The sequence below is a fragment of the Nanorana parkeri genome, unplaced genomic scaffold, assembly GCF_000935625.1.
Source record: "Nanorana parkeri isolate BGI_ZX_2015 unplaced genomic scaffold, ASM93562v1 scaffold1332, whole genome shotgun sequence".
NCBI lineage: Eukaryota > Metazoa > Chordata > Amphibia > Anura > Dicroglossidae > Nanorana > Nanorana parkeri.
The window spans coordinates 255,461-272,867 of NW_017307600.1; the positions used below are offsets into that span (position 1 = coordinate 255,461).

General features: G+C 48.0%; 1 protein-coding gene across 1 annotated transcript in view; it reads right to left on the reverse strand.

Annotated features, from left to right (window-relative positions):
• Nucleotides 1–9,603, reverse strand: part of KIAA1549 (KIAA1549 ortholog) — a 69,344-nt gene extending 59,741 nt beyond the window's left edge. Inside the window, exon 1 of the mRNA XM_018569413.1 lies at nucleotides 9,437–9,603. Coding sequence (XP_018424915.1) covers nucleotides 9,437–9,521 — 85 coding nt within the window. The 5' untranslated portion in view covers nucleotides 9,522–9,603. The remainder of the gene's footprint in view (nucleotides 1–9,436) is intronic.
• Between the last annotated feature and the right edge of the window lie 7,804 nt (nucleotides 9,604–17,407).

Genomic DNA, 17,407 nt, shown 5'->3' on the forward strand with positions numbered 1-17,407 from the left:
TTTTATGCGGCAACAGCCCCTGCAAGAACATTTTAAACCTTTAAAGAAGAGAACATTTGACAAATCTTGTGCCTGTCTCATAGACAGAAGAGAGTGAGTGAAAGTTGTCACCCGAGGACAGGAAGTGTGTTACTGGCAGAAATCACCAGGTGACAGTAAAAGGAAAAGAATCCTGAAAAAAAGAAAACTAATGCAGCCACCTCATCTGAGGACTGGTAAGCTTCATTATATGACATTTCCATTACTGGGTTTAGATTTAATAGATAGATAGATAGATAGATAGATAGATAGATATATAGATAGATAGATAGAGTAGACAAAATAGGGGAATCCCCGCCGGCACACCCGACGCTGTCAGAATACCTCAACCGCACCTGCAGCTGATTGGCTGCAGTCACTTCAGCTGACAGTTTTCAGACCGACTCCTTCAACAAAAGTCAATTGAAAAATCCCCTTTTGTTGAACAAGCGTTTGCTTTTGTTGCATTGATCAGGTGCGGAATAAACGCAGATCACCGCACACGGTGTGAACGGGACCCCAAGCCATTCCATAGACTTGGAAATGTAGCCGCACACATCAATCAGGCGTTACCAGCCAACCAAACGCACGGCAGCTCTTGCTCCTCCCTGGGGGCTCGTTCTGGTGAATGGTCCCAATTGGTAAATCTGCTGCGATTGAGCTTCACAGGCACTTTACATCCACCTCTCATGACTAATTTATATGTACATAATGTGCGGCCACCGTACCCGCAGGGGGGCGTCTGACAAGGGTTTGGTGGCTGCATTGCTCCAGGGGCCCTCAGCGCCGATTTGTTCCGCGTCCCGGCTAAGGGCGATGGTCGCTGGCACTAAGTGTGGATGCTCAGAGACGTCTCCCCCAGGGGGACAGAGCGAATGCTAATTACAACCTCTAATAGGCAGTGTGATGGTAAATACACCACGAGAGCGTCTGACCCCGGGGACTGCCACACATCACAACACAGCACCGTGCTATGGCACTAAAGAGGACCTGTCTCAGGCACTCAACAGAGGCAGCCTTGTCACTGGGTCTCTCACGGTAGATGTAATGCCCCCTAACAGGATGACATTTAGTTTGCTCTGTGCACTTTGCATCATAAATATTGGCCATTTGTTATAACCTTTTTTTTAAATCCTTTGTTACATCTCAGTACTGATGATCTCCTGCAGCCCCTTTACAGCCCTTTCCTACCTGTACTCTAGTGATGGCTGCGTGGCATTTCTGAGGGCTGGTTTCCTGGTGGTGACAATGGTGGACCATGTCTGCTTGAAACAGCCGGCATGACAGTTGACAACATAGGAGCAGAAATGGGAGACAAGGATAGATGTTGTCACCCAATAACAGGAAGTGATTGTATTATAACTGTAATGTCTTCCTTGTATTATAAAGCTTATATTGTAAAACAACAACAACCTTCATGGTAGGATCCCTTGGAATCATTTTAATGAACGCTACAGATTTCATAAGAATGTAATTTCAATAACACGTTAAAGCTTTTATGAGATTCTGGTAAATGGGTTTTTTTCATATTTTAAACAGAACTCCGGGCACCACAGCTTTCATTTAAATATATTTCTCAATAGCTATAAAAACTAGTTTGTAGGCACCAAATGCCTTTACAAGCCAAGATATTACCTTTTAAAAGTAGCAGTGACGTCATCACTGTGTTGTACATAGTCTGTGCAGAGAGCAGAGCTGTGGGAGGGGCTCAGCAGACCCCACCCACTACAGGTTGCCTGCAGAAAACTACAGGAGGGGGCGGATACAAGACCAGGCACACAAAGACGATCAGCAGCAGTGACTGGACTTTATTAGGACCGGGTTCACACCTAGGAGTTTTTGAGCAGTTCGAAAAGAGCTTTTAACTGCCCAACACAAGAAATCTCGTCATTTTCAATGGCCCTGGTTCACACCTGAGCAGAAAACCGCCAGGAGAAAAACGTCAAACGCCTGAAAAGGTACAGGAGCTTCTTTGGGCAGTTAACAGCGCTTATTTACCCCATGAACTTCAATGGAAATGCCCAAAAACATGCAGCAGAAGCATGTTGTACATTTTCGTGAGCGTTTTTACGTGCGTTCTTCCATTGCCCACAATGGTTTATGAGCTGCCAATCAAAATGCACGTCTTCATGTACGCGCGTTAGAACGCACAAATAACCGCATGCTGTTAATGTGCAACAAATGGTGCCGCCTAGGTGTGAACCCAGCCTGAGAGGAAGCTCCTCCTATATAAAACCAAAATGTAAAGCTGCCCATACACCTTACAATCATCGCATGACTTTCGTTGTGCGATGGTTGTAAGGTCATTAACATTTTGTACGACCTGCCCATCTTGGACAGGCAGATCGTACTTGCTGAGGCCGCTGAGGGGAGGGCTTGCCGATGATTGCAATGCTGAGCGGGCAGTGTGCGCTTGCGCACACCGGCCCATGCGGCTTTCGTCTTCCTAGCACGCCACTAACCCGCCGAAAATCGTACGATTTTCGGCAGGTTTTCCACCGTGCTAGGAAGACGAAAGTCGTGCGACCGTACAGTAGATGCGGTCGCATGCTGCCCATACACCTGCCAATTATCGTACGATCGCGGGATCACCCGCGATTATCGTACGATAATCGGCAGGTGTATGGGCGCACACTCTCAGGAGCTCAGTGAATCCCAGCGTGGTACTGTGATAGGTTGTCACCTGTGCAATAAGTCCATCCGTGATTATTTCCTTGCTACTAAATGTTCCGCGGTCACCTGTTAGTGGTATTATAACAAAGTGGAACAACAGCAACTCAGCCACGAAGTGGTAGGCCAAGTAAAATGACAGAGCGGGGTCAGCGCATGCTGAAGCGCACATTACGCAGAAGTCGCCAACTGTTTGCAGAGTCAATAGCGACACACCTCCAAACTTCGTGTGGCCTTCAGATTGGCACAACAACAGTGTGTAGAGAGCTTCATGGAATGGGTTTCCATGGCCGAGCAGCTGTGACCAAGTCTTACATCACCAAGTGCAATGCAAAGCGTAGCAGGCACCCACCCACCACAGGCTGCAAGCAGAAAACTACAGGAGGGGGCGGAGACAAGACGAGTCAACCTGCCCAAAGAGAGAGTAGAAGCGAGCGGTCTTTAAAAGGAGAACTATGGGGTTAAGACTTTTCCCCGTAGTTCTCCTTAGGGTAACGGGAGGACACAAACTAGCGTCCTCCCGTCACCCTAGGCTCAGTATACCGCGAGCTACAGCTCGCGGTATACTGAGACGCCGCAGCTGAAGCGGATCCCGACAATTGTGCCGGGATCCGCCCAGCTGCGTGACTGACAGCTGGCTCTGCCTATCTAGAGGCAGAGCCAGCTGTACCCGCCCCCTCCCCCGTCCGTTCCGCCAGTCAGCGCTGGCGGATCGGAGCGGGGAGGGGGGAATCCAGCCAGGATCGAGAGGTGAGCGAACGCCGGTATGTGTTCGCTCACCTCCCGATCTACTGAGCCGACCTGTGACAGTCTCATTGTCACAGGTCGGCTAGAACTATGAGGTGAGTGAAAAGCACTCACCTCATAGTTCTCCTTTAAGTTCAAGACTGGATCATTGCACACGTGTCACAAATATTTGTGATGGATTTATTTATATTTATGGATCTGTTACAATTTGCTACTTATGTCCCACAAACAATCGGCCCGGGGACATTGTACATTGCTATAGGACTCTATTAGAGCGGCAGAAAGAGGGATCAAGGTGATCAGCGGAAATCTCCTCGTAAATGTTCCTCCTGTACAGAATGGTGACTCCACGGCGGAGTGGAAATGCAGAAATAAACCGGCATTGAAAAGGATCCCAATTGGCTCTACTAGAGAAGCCATCTCAGTGCATGGAACTCGCTCGCTGCTGCCCCCCTACTGTTCACAGCGCTGCAACTGCACCCACAGGTAGGGGAACCACATCTCCTCCTTCGTCAGGTCAAGAGCAACATCACTGCTTCTATTATCATCATCATCCGTTCTGACCCAAAACTGCACAGACATATAGAATTCAGGAGCCATTCAGTCCAGGGTTTAGTAAAGTGGTTAGTGTTGTTGAGGTTTTTGAAAATTCCAGTTTGTGATAAGGACCAATCTTGAATGGCCTGAGGTGGCCTTCAAAAGGTTATCATTCTGTAGAACAGGATCAAACTCAGGGCCCCCCGGATGTGGTGAACCTACAAACTCCATCATGCATCTGCCTTTGATGTCATGCCTGTGATTGTCTTGCAATGTCTCATGGGATTTGCAGTTGCACCACAGCTGGGGGGCCAGTTTGGTTACCCTTGCTCTAGATCAGGGGTGGGCAACTCCAGCTGTGATTCAACTACAAATCCCATAATCCCTCTGCCTCTGGGGGGTCATACTTTTGGCTGTCAGTGTCTTGCAGTGCGTCATGGGGTTTGTAGTATTACCACAGCTGGAGTTTGCTTACCCTTGCTCTAAAAAAAAAAAAAATGCCCAAAACCACAATAAAAAACGCTCCAAAACCGCGCTGGGGGGGATTCGGATTGTGCGGAGGTGTGAATGGGGCCATAGGCCTCATTCACACGAGAAACGGCCAGCACGTATAGCTCCGTGCACAGCCGTATCGGGCAGCTCCCGGGAAGGACAGGTGCTGCGTGCGATTAGTACGCAGCCCCTGTCCTTCCCCATGAGAGTAGGCGGCCTACGCTGCACTCACCTCAGGTGCAGGTCCGTACGGGTGCGGTTGTCCCGGCTCGGGCGCAGACAGGATCCATCCTGTCAGTGTACGAGTACGGACACCAGCTCCCACACATACGTGCAGGGCGGTGTACGGCCTTGTACTCCCATAGAGAAGGACAGGGGCTGCGTACTAATCGCACGCAGCACACACAGCACCTGTCCTTCCCGGGAGCTGGCCGATACGGCCGTGCGCGCAGCACGGAGTTGCACGTTCTGGCCGTTTCTCGTGTGGATGAGGCCTAACTGTTCCAACTGTCTATACATTGTAACTTCCTAGCAGTCAGTATCGGCATGGATGAGTAGCGGAGAATCTGCGTACGCCGAGTCAGAAACATTCATAAATATTTATTGTTTCCCATCTGTGATTGTTTGTTGATACTTTTGAGGAGAAAACATTTTCATATTTAAGAAACCGTTTGGACTCCTGATTAGAAACATTTCATAAAGCAATCTGGGGTGTGAGCTGTTCAAAGCCTTCCCTTGTCACACGGCATTGGGTTGGGTACTGGGGCAGTGACCACGGATGCTCCGATGAACCACCAATGGGGACACCAGTTCCGGTGACAGTGTGTAAAGGTCACCGTACACTTTATTCGTACAATCAACTTTAGATTTACCAAAAGTATGTAATATGAGGACGTACCTAATCTATCCAATCAATGTATATCCAATCAGGCCGGCCCTTCTACTACATAGTTGTTGGTAGGCCCACAGGAGATTGTGCAATCAGAATGCAACACGTCGGGAATCCCCCTCACCAAGCTCAGAGTTATATTTGCTTCCTGTTACATCTCTGGGACAGGAAGTGAAGGGAAATGTCTCCAATATGAAGCCCGGTGCCTCAGAATGAGGGAAACCAGGATGAGGATGGTAGCTGTGAAGATTTCATCTTTACACAATGGCAGCTCCCATATTTCCAGCCTCACAGGATCACTACATAGCAGCTGGACGCGGGCCGATTCTTCCCTGACATTACAAAAACACACGTATGTGACGGTCACAGGGAATACCTGCAAGGAAGAAGACTTGTCTGCTATAATCTCGAGGACAAATCATTTCTTAAAGCAGCTGGGGGTCAATGTGGACCCAACATTAACGTTACAGATCAGCAGAAATACATTCCTATCATATCACAGCAATAGTATCATTTGTTTTCAGAAAAGCTCCACCTTTTAGCAGGAAAAAGCCATCCTGGAGCTCCAGTCAGTGACTTTGCCTGGGCTGAGATGATGTCATCAATCAGCTGCAGGAAGGAGGAAGCATTTCTTCAGTCTCCTCCAGTGATCAGTCTTCTGCAGGCAGGAAGAAGCATTTCCTCAGTCTCCTCCTCAGTGATCAGTCTGCTGCAGGCAGGAGGGAGCATTTCCTCAGTCTCCTCTCCCCCAGTGATCAGTCTGCTGCAGGCAGGAGGGAGCATTTCCTCAGTCTCCTCTCCCCCAGTGATCAGTCTGCTGCAGGCAGCAGGAAGCATTTCCTCAGTCTCCTCTCCCCCCAGTGATCAGTCTGCTGCAGGCAGGAGGAAGCATTTCCTCAGTCTCCTCTCCCCCAGTGATCAGTCTGCTGCAGGCAGGAGGAAGCATTTCTGAACCGACATCTCAGTTTAGGGGGTAGATGGTGACCCTGGAGGATGGCCGAACAAAGATAGTGCTGTCCTTCAGGAGAGAAAAGCGGATGGCAGCATTGTCAGGGGGTCTCATGTGACCTCTGTGTGAGGTCCTGAATACCTGGAAGTGTTACACTGACATTACTCAGCATGCACAACTTTGAACCTATATGATGGACAACACCGATGCCCTGAGCCACAGAGCTTACAATCTAACCTGCAATTTCCAGGATGAAGTGGTGCGGCGGCACAATGAACAAGGCCTGTAATCCCATAATTGCTATAATCACCCCACAAAACGGCGATTACAGCGCAAAATCATTAGTGTGTCAAATCACCTAATTATCTAACCGAGTTCCATCCGGCGTATTGTTATTTAAATGTCTGACTGAGCGAAACCCTGCATGCCGTACAGAGCGCCAACGCGTGGCTCGTATTCCGAGTGGTGTCAGCAGCAGCGTGTCCTTGCACAGGTGATAGTCAGACCCCGAGAATGTAAATGTACGCACTCGTCTATTGCCCCCATTGAACGCAGACATGTTGGGAACACAACACACAAAATGCATAGCCAGCCAATGAGCCGGGACCGGTGACATCACTCAGATACATGGCGGGATCACCGGAGTATTGTCAGCAGCAACTACAGATGTATCCTCGGCACCATCACATACACATATAAAAAGCCACGGAGTGCCAGACGTGTACAACAGCACGAAAACCGACATGAAATAATCAGACACGTATAGTAATATAGATCCAGGACCATCAGACACGTATAGTAATATAGATCCAGGACCATCAGACACGTATAGTAATATAGATCCAGGACTATATACACCGAGCAGCCAAAACAGAGGCGTGTAATAACATACTATACAATAATAGTAATATAGATCCAGGACCATCAGACACGTATAGTAATATAGATCCAGGACTATATACACCGAGCAGCCAAAACAGAGGCGTGTAATAACATACTATACAATGAGCAGCTATAGTGGCCTGTACAGTAATATAAACCAGCCTGGTATATACCCGATAGTGGGTTTGTAGTAACATACTGTACACCAGGCATCCCTAGCACCCCAAAAAACAGACATGTATTGTACAATAAGGTGCAGACAGCTATAGCAGCCTATAGAGCAGAAACATATATAGTAGTATGTTATAGAGAAGACATCTATAGGACACATGGAGTGACACATGGAGCATCCTATGGAGAAGACATCTATAGGACACATGGAGCGACACATGGAGCATCCTATGGAGAAGACATCTATAGGACACATGGAGCGAAACATGGAGAAGACATCTATAGGACACATGGAGCGAAACATGGAGAAGACATCTATAGGACACATGGAGCGACACATGGAGCATCCTAAGGAGAAGACATCTATAGGACACATGGAGCATCCTATGGAGAAGACATCTATAGATCACATGGAGCGAAACATGGAGCATCCTATGTAGAAGACATCTATAGGACACATGGAGCGACACATGGAGCATCCTATGGAGAAGACATCTATAGGACACATGGAGCGACACATGGAGCATCCTAAGGAGAAGACATCTATAGGACACATGGAGCATCCTATGGAGAAGACATCTATAGATCACATGGAGCGAAACATGGAGCATCCTATGTAGAAGACATCTATAGGACACATGGAGCGACACATGGAGCATCCTATGGAGAAAACATCTATAGGACACATGGAGCATCCTATGAAGAAGACATCTATAGGACACATGGAGCGACACATGGAGCATCCTATGGAGAAAACATCTATAGGACACATGGAGCATCCTATGAAGAAGACATCTATAGGACACATGGAGCAAAACATGGAGCATCCTATGGAGAAGACATCTATAGGACACATGGAGCGACACATGGAGCATCCTATGGAGAAGACATCTATAGGGCACATGGAGCGACACTTGGAGAATGACATCTATAGGACACATGGAGAAGACATCTATAGGACACATGGAGAAGACATCTATAGGACACATGGAGCGACACATGGAGAAAACATCTATAGGACACACGGAGCATCCTATGGAGAAGACATCTAGGCACCCTATAGAGACATCACATGTAGTGCCCTATAGAGAAGACACGTGTAGCTCTCTATAGAGTAGGCATAATATGCACCCTATAGAAAAGGAACCTATAGAGGAAACACCAATAGAGCCATATGGAACAGACATGTATTGCACCCTATGAAGCAGATACATACACCACCCTATGAATCAGACATGCATGATGCCATTTAAAAGCAGACACATACAGCATATCACCCTTATGATCAGACACCTATAGCGCCTTGTGGATCAGACATGTATGACACCCTATAGTTCAAACACGTATCATACCCTATAGAGCACACGTATGACACCCTATTGATCAGACACCTATGACAACCTATAGAGCAGACATGTAGGACACCCTATAGAGCAGACACGTGTGAAACCCTATAGAGCAGACACGTGTGACACCCTATAGAGCAGACACGTGTGACACCCTATAGAGCAGACACGTGTGACACCCTATAGAGCGGACACGTGTGACACCCTATAGAGCGGACATGTGTGACACCCTATAGAGCAGACACGTAGGGCACCCTATAGAGCAGACACATGTGACACCCTATAGAGCAGACACGTATGACACCCTATAGAGCAGACACGTAGGGCACCCTATAGAGCAGACATGTATGGCACCCTATAGATCAGGCACAGATATCACCCCATTGACTTATAGGATGCCATAGGGGTGAGATTTCTTCCCCTCTCAGGTCTCTGTATGGAGAAGGAAATCCCAACTTGCGGCATTGTAGATGTCCCTCCTCTTATCATCAGGGACCCCACAATGTGCCCACCGGGTCCGGTGCCATCTCCTGTATACAATGTATCTGATGGCAGATCAGGGTGTGTAGGTCGGGTGTATGATCACACCTCCAGCCATTGATACATTGTATCCCCCATTCTGCAGCGCTGTGATCTGTGCAGCCCCCCTCCCCTTCTCTGATCGGGGGTGCGGAGACCCCTCTGCCAGTGCTGGCATCTCCCCCCTAACACTCCATGAACCCCCCCGGATCTCACCCTTGGTCACCACGGATGCCCCGGGCTGGATGTGCAGGACGAGGCAGATGATGGTGAGGAGGGTGGAGGGTGCCCCCGGCTCCATGTCCCGGTGTAGCGGTCAGCGGGGAGGGGGAGGCGGCATCCCGGGGCCGCTTCTACCGCTGCTGCTGCTGCTGCGGCTCCTCTCCGCTCCGGAGACACCCAGCGGACGGACCGGGATCTGCAGCGCCCCTCTCCGGGGACACCCAGTGGATGGCTATGGAACTGCAACTCCTCTCCGCTCTTACTTTATTTCTATAGTGGAAGAGGTGGGGAGCTTCTAGCGGCCAGCCTAGGAACTGCAGCTACTTTCCGCTCCCTTCTGTATAGCGGAGGACAAGGGGATCACCCATCGGCCAGACACGGAACTGCAGCTCTCTGTATCCTCTGTATTAAAACTAGGGTGACACCCAGCGGGCAGAAGTGGAACTGCAAAGGGAGCAAGCGCTGGGTACCAGGGGTACAGAGGATGTAATTTAAAGGATGATGTCATGTATACGGGGGTGTAGTCGTGTGTAATAGGAAAATAAAGTAGAGTGATGTGCAATGCATACATGGGTATATGATTTGAAACGTTGTATGAAAGCATAATGTATTGGGAAGGGCGCGGTGTAGTGTGTGAAGGAATGTAACATTTAGTGTATTGGGGGAGGGCTCGCTATGTATAGAGGTGTAGTGTACTGTATACATAGTGTACTGTATAGAATTATAATGTATAAATGTGTAGTGCACTGTATCTGTACTGTAGCATATTGAATTGTAATATATAGAGGGTGTTGTATATAGGGGATTTAGTGCATGGCAGATGTAATGTATATGGAATGTAGCATGTAGGGCTGGAGCCTCCAAACTTTTAAACAAGGGGGCAAGTACACTGTCCTCAAGACTTTAGGATGGGAGTTGGTGGGAGTGCAGAATGTGGCCTTTGGGTGTAGGAAATGCCCTGGGGTCATTGGTGGTGGTCAGTGGAAGTAAAAAATTACCTAGTGCCTGTGGTCGGTGAGGACAGGACTAATGCCCCAATATTGTTGTCAGCATCAGAAATTGTGCCCCATTTTAAATGCATGTAAAGGGACTGAATCTAGCCCATGGGCCACAGTGTGGGGACCATTGGTGTAGGGCCTACACCAATGGATCCCAAACTGGGGCCCATGGGCCAGATTCAGTCCCTTTGCATGCATTTATCTGACCCTTGGGGAACAATTCCTCTTACTGACACCAACAATGGGGCACAATTCCTGCCCACATCCATTGGTGTAGGGCGTACTATTTTGGGGGTGTCGTGTATAGGGGGCATACTGTACAGGGGTGTAGTGTGTGAAGGGTGTAGTGTATAGAGGGTGTATTGTATGGGGGATCTAGTGTATGGATTGATCTGCTGGATATGGAATGGGGGCTTATGGGGGATTCTGATATAAAATGGGGAATTTCATGGGAGAAGCAAGTGGGCTTTGAGAGCAGAGCTCCGGCTGCATCCATATATTACAATAGGGGTGAGTGGGGAAGGGTCATACAAATATTTTGCAGATTAGATATTACCTGCGGATGGGCCTATCAGTTATAGAGCAACTGTTCATGTAGTAGAGCTATATGATCATTGTGTATCTGATCAGCCCATATATTGAATATATTATTGTGCCCTGTTGTCTCCCCCTGCTATGAGTATAGTTGCAGAGGTGGCCCGTTAATGTTTCATGATACCGGTTGTATCACATTCCCTGGCCGGCAGCAGCCTGTGAAATATTGATGAGATTTCTCACAGCGGAATGTGAGACGTCAGCCAAATCTCCTCCACCACAGACCATCGCCAGTGATATGGTGCTGCCCACAGAGCACCCAGAGAGAGCTGATAGCTTGTTCTACTAGAGTGAAGGTCTCACGCCATACAATCATTTTCCAATCTAAACACAATTTTCGGGCTACCAAATGTTAATTCTTTCCTAGCAGTGTTGTCACCCACCTTTCTTGCTTTTGTGATTAATTACTTTTTCTTTTAAATCATTTACAGTAGATGTAAACCAAATCACCAGCATCTCATATAATATTTAACATGTTAATGTTATTTTAAAAGTCATTTTCAACCTTTCAGACTCCTGGGGATCCTGCTATGAAGGTCCTTGTGCAGTCTATTTCTTTTACAGGATGACAACGCTCTGTTCTCTACTCCTGTTTGTACTTCTGTGTTGTCAACCAGCCACACGGGCTTCCAGTTGTGACTAATGCCACATTACACAGCCATAGTCAGCTGTTGGAAACCCGCCCTGGGAAATGTCAAACATCCATCCCTGGGGTGCATGCAGTGGTGTATTTTGGTTTTGTGCTGCCCTAGGCAAGACTAAACTCGGGCACCCCCATCAATCTAAATTTGCCCCACCAATTCCTGTTTAGGACATTTTGCGCAACCAGTCAGTTACTGGATACAGCACACATGGGGTCTCAGGACAGCTGTGCATGGTCTCTGGTGGGCTGTACAGGGTTTCAGGGGTGCTGTGCAGGGTTTATGGTGGGCTGTGTGCGGTCTATGGTGGGCTGTGCGGGGTCCCTTTCCCTGATACATGTGCGGTTCCTCTTACCTGCAGCTCAAAGTGCCATTAGTACCAACGGGATACATTGCAGTCTCCCAGCCTGCTTCTGGGACATCCCGCCATCAGATCACATGCTACGGCCAGCCCTGAGCCACCTGCTGCTTCTTCTCCACCTCCTGTACAAAGCCAGCTGGACCGCATCTCACTGGGCCCTCCCCTCCACTGGGAAGCTCTCTAATTAGGCAGCTGCTCTTAGGGCCTTGTGGGCGTCTGGTTTGCCTCATTAGGCAGCCGCCGCTGTGCCGCCCAGCCTCGGCCCACCGGGCAAGTGCCAAGTATGCCCAAAGTTAAGTCTGGCTCTTTGCAGAAACTGCCAACCCCCTGGAAAGTGCCGCCCTAGGCAAATGCCTAGTTTGCCTTGGGGTAGATACACCCCTGGGTGCATGTAGATACGAAGTGGCTGCAAATAGGCCGTGGGACCTGCCATGAGATGTAACAGTGTGTAGAGAGCTTCATGGAATGAGTTTCCATGGCCGAGCAGCTGCATCCAAGCCTTACATCACCAAGTGCAATGCAAAGCGTCGGATGCCGGGGTGTAAAGCACGCCGCCACTGTACTCTGGAGAAGTGGAGACGTGTACCCCCCCTGGGATGTCATCGCGCGTGCGCGACATCATTACGCATGCGTGTGATGTCACAAGCTCCTAACTGCCGGCGGCCATCTTGGTGATGGACGTTTGGACATTCACTCGGCAGGATATGGTATGCCACTGGGTCCCCTCCATTCTAGTGTAGCTGTCAGGCTCTTGGTCTATGACAGTTACTGTTACTATCTATTACTGTCAGTCATTTTGGTGTCACCTCCCTCTGATGAAGTCACCCGGTGCAGACAGACCCCCAGACAGGCCACTGTCATCCAGTTAGGGTTTACGTCTGTATTTACGTCAATTTTTTCAGTATGTTTGGCAATGTGGCATTAGACTTCACTCCTTGCAGTTTTCTTAAGCAATTTTTTTTTTCATGGTGAATTTGTGGTAAAGTTTCTTACCTGGACATTCTGCCAGTAACACCACTTCCTCTTGCAGGCTGACAACCCTAAGCCACTGTGTCACAAAACACAGCGGCGTTGTCAGCCTGCCATGTCACAACGCCTGTAGATGGCAGTTGGGCTCCTTACCTGGTACTTTACCTGATAGGCAGCGCATAGATGAACTAAAGGAGCACACAGGGCTGGCTGGCAAAGCCTTTGTGCTGTGCTCATGCCAGGTGCATTAGATGCTGCCAGTGATAATCATTAATAATATAATTAGCCATGGTGTCACCATAGAAGGTGAGGGAAATGAACACAGAATTAGCCTTACTATAGACTTAAAGGTTCCAGGGTTTGGAATTGGGAAAAGTGACAATTTTTGGACCTTATTTTGTCTGCACTACAATGTAGGAATTCTTCTGCTGCCCCCCTGCTGGCCGTTAACTGCCTCAACACCATGGAGTGGCAGAGACTTATTATACCTACACACCTAACCTTCTTTCTTGTCCCCCTCCCCCCCTAATGAGATTTCCCTGCAGTAGTTTGTGTCTCTGCCCCTCCCAGTTCACTGCAGTAGTTTGTGTCTCTGCCCCTCCCACAATGGTGAGATTTCCCCCAGTAGTTTGTGTCTCTGCCCCTCCCACAATGATGAGATTTCCCCCAGTACTTGGGGTCTCTGCCCCTCCCACAATGGTAAGAGTTCCCTGCAGTAGTTTGTGTCTCTGCCCCTCCCACAATGGTGAGATTTCCCCCAGTAGTTTGTGTCTCTGCCCCTCCCACAATGATGAGATTTCCCCCAGTACTTGGGGTCTCTGCCCCTCCCACAATGGTAAGAGTTCACTGCAGTAGTTTGTGTCTTTGCCCCTCCCACAATGGTGAGATTTCCCTGCAGTATTTTGTGCCTCTGCCCCTCCCACAATGGTGAGATTTCCCTGCAGTATTTGTGTCTCTGCCCCTCCCCACAATGATATTTTCCCCCAGTACTTTGGGTCTCTGCCCCTCCCACAATTATGAGATTTCCCCCCAGTACTTTGGGTCTCTGCCCCTCCCACAATGGTGAGATTTCCCTGCAGTAGTTTGAGTCTCTGCCCCTCCCACAATGGTGAGATTTCCCCCCAGTAATTTGTGTCTCTGCCCCTCCCACAATGACATTTCCCCCAGTAGTTTGGGTCTCTGCCCCTCCCACAATGGTGAGATTTCCCTGCAGTAGTTTGTATGACACCGTCACCTATTGGGGTAGAATTGGAGACACTAATGAGGAATCTCGGGAGTCCCTGCGATATACAAGAAGCCAGCTTGTGATTCCATTTACCAGCAATAATCTAATATGAACATACTGTATATCAGTTTTGGGCGTTGATGGTTATTCACATCCTGGGCGGAGTCCATGCCTAAACAACAAATTCTCTGTGGACAAAAAAAAATTCACACCTCATTTTTCTCACAAATTACAGGTCCTTTATTCCCTTTTTGTTAACCTCATCAGCACTGAAGGGGTTAAACTCACGGACATGTACGGTCATACACATAACTACGCGCCAACACTTGGGATTTTGTGTTTTATTTTGAACCCTTCTTGACAACTCTGAGTCTTAAGAACTGCTGTGAAATCTGACACTTGTCTGGAAAAAGAAAAAAGTCCTCCGCCGCAAGAGGAGGCGGCGAGAATTGCGCACCTTCTCCATCCTGCAGCTGAGGGGTTAACAAGTTATTCCGTTAGTCACCAATTTTTATGCGTTTTAAAACATTTTGCAATTCTAGGAAAGTTTATTCACGTGAGCGAGTCTGGACTTTTATCTAGGGACAGCTTGGACGAGCCGCGCTAATGGACGGCCATTATTTAAAGGGGAAGTCTCTTAAAGAATCCAAGCTGGGATCGGCAGGTGGGAGTGGCAAGCTTAGCGTGTTCATCACGGTCGGTCCTCTCTGTGTTTTAATTGAGCTCTTTAAACTTTCAAGAGTCAACTTGCGTTCCATTTTGAGGACCTCTGATTTGATCCTCCATAGACTCTAGAGTCTTGAAGATGAAAACCCAAAAAAGTTAAAGGCACAGGAGGACCTTGGAGTGGAGAACAAGCGCAAGTGTACTTGACCCCACTATTCCTGCCTCCCCCTTCACTGAGCTTTGCTTGATGTAGTTGCCCTCTAAAGATCTACTCAAAGGTTCAACTCATTTCAGTTACACACTAAGGTGGCAGCAGCACAGTTCAGTGATATGCAGCTCATTACCTTTCCTGTGAGAGCCGAGGGCTGTGTGATACGTAAACCCTTATCTGAAATTAGCCATGTTAAATCAAGTTGGTGGTATGAGATTGGCTATCCTGAATCAGGTTGGTGTTAGGAGAGGCGGCGCCTGTTCTGCTGTCTACGTAGGGATTAGCGCCTTCTCAAAGTCAGATCCATCTGATTTTAGGTAAGTATTCAGCTATTACACAGTATTCCACTCAGTAACTATCCACTTAGGGCAGTGTGACATTTCAGCCCTTATCTGGGATGAGCCAATGAGAGGTGTTACCTATTCAGCTCTCTGGGTATGGATTGTACCTCCTCCACAATTGATCTCTCATTATAGTTGATTTCAGATAAGGATTCAATGTTACACATCCCTCAGCGTATCAACTTCCCTCTGAGAGCCAAAGGGTATGGGACATTTGAGCCCTTATATTAGACGAGCCAGGATGAGGTTAGGGGAGGAACCGTTCAGTTATCTTTCTATATATAGATGGAACACCCTTAAAAACTCATCCAGCTGATTTCAGATATTGGCTCAGGGGTTACACACAGCCCTTTGCTAATTAACGTTACTCTTAGAGCTGAGGGCTGCGTGTCATCTGAGCTCTTATCTAAAGGTGCCCATACACTGCACGATTCTCGTACGAGAATCGCGGGAAATCCCACGATCGTACGAGAATCGTGCAGTGTGAATGAAGACGTGCATCTACTGTACGGTCGTACGTCTTTTGTCTTAGGAGCATGCTAGAAAACCAGCCGAGAATCGTACGATTTTCGGCTGGTTTTTAGCATGATCGTAAGATCAATGCCACACGCGCACACTGCCCGTTCAGCATTGCGGTCATTGGAAGCCCACCCCTCAGGGGGGCGCGGCTTGCGATGATCGCAAGTACGATCTGCCTGTCCAAGATGGGCAGATCGTACGTTTTTTTTTTAGTACTTTACAACCATCGCAAGACAAAAGTCCTGCGAGGGTTGTAAAGTGTATGGCCACACTTAGAGCGGAGGGTTGCATGACATTAGAGCCCTTACATCACATAAGTCAATGGTGAGGCAGGGCAGGGTTAGAGGCGGTAACGGTATATAATCTTAACGGTATATAATCTTTCTATATATGGATGGCACAATCTTAACAACTAATCCAAGTCTTTCCAGCTGATTTCAGATATTGGCTCAGCCCTTTGCTAATGAACGCTACTAGAGCTGAGGGCTACGTGACATCTGAGATGAGCCAAATGTTGACCAAGGATAGCACCAGGACAGGTTCCTCCTAGTCAACTCCAAGTATGGGTAGCACCTCCTCAAAAAATAATCCATCTCATTACATCCGATTTTAGATAAAGGCTCAGACAGTACACAGCCCTTAGCTCTCCCACAGACGCTAATCAGCTAAGGGCTGTAGGTCACAGAACAGCTCCCCTTTCTGTAGTCAAGAGGAAACGAGTTGACCTGTCAGATCCACTTAGCTTGAAGATCACCAGATTTTCCAGACCAACCGATCGGGGACAATATTAAAGATCCAATAGGAATCAGACATTTTCAGCAGTTTGTAAGGCACTGGGAGCGAAGGGCAAAAGGGTGGAATGGAGGGAACACACACACATACACACACGCGTGTCAGTACATCGTCTCGTTACATGCCAGTATGTTAGTAAGCGTAGACCACAGTTTGTGATAGTGTTTTGGGACTTCCTGTTGGGAAAATAACAAAAAAGAGAAAACTTCAAGACGTCCAACTCCGTTGTGCAATTCCAAATGAAAACAAAAATACAGAGAGATCTATGGGATGAGTGTACAAAAACAGAGCATGTCTGTCTGTGCTAGACTGTAGTGCAGGAGGAGGGAGAGCCGTCCTTTTCTAAAACACGTTAAAGTGACTTGGGAACAAAACAAAAAAAAAACACACGAGAACGTAGCAGCTGTGTCTGTTTCAGTCCTTCCGAAAAAAAAACAAACAACCGATCGTTTTTCCATCTTCTCACACATGCCGAGCGGCCTGCAGTCCCTCCGCCGTCCCGCGGTCATTCCTACTCGCGCCCCTTCACGACATCCCGGAAACCCTCTACGTGTGTTAAAACGCTGCCTGTTTTCTCGATTTTGTTTTTCAACTTTTTTTTTTTAAATCTTTTTTTTTTTTTAAATCTTTTTTTTTTTTTTTTTTGGT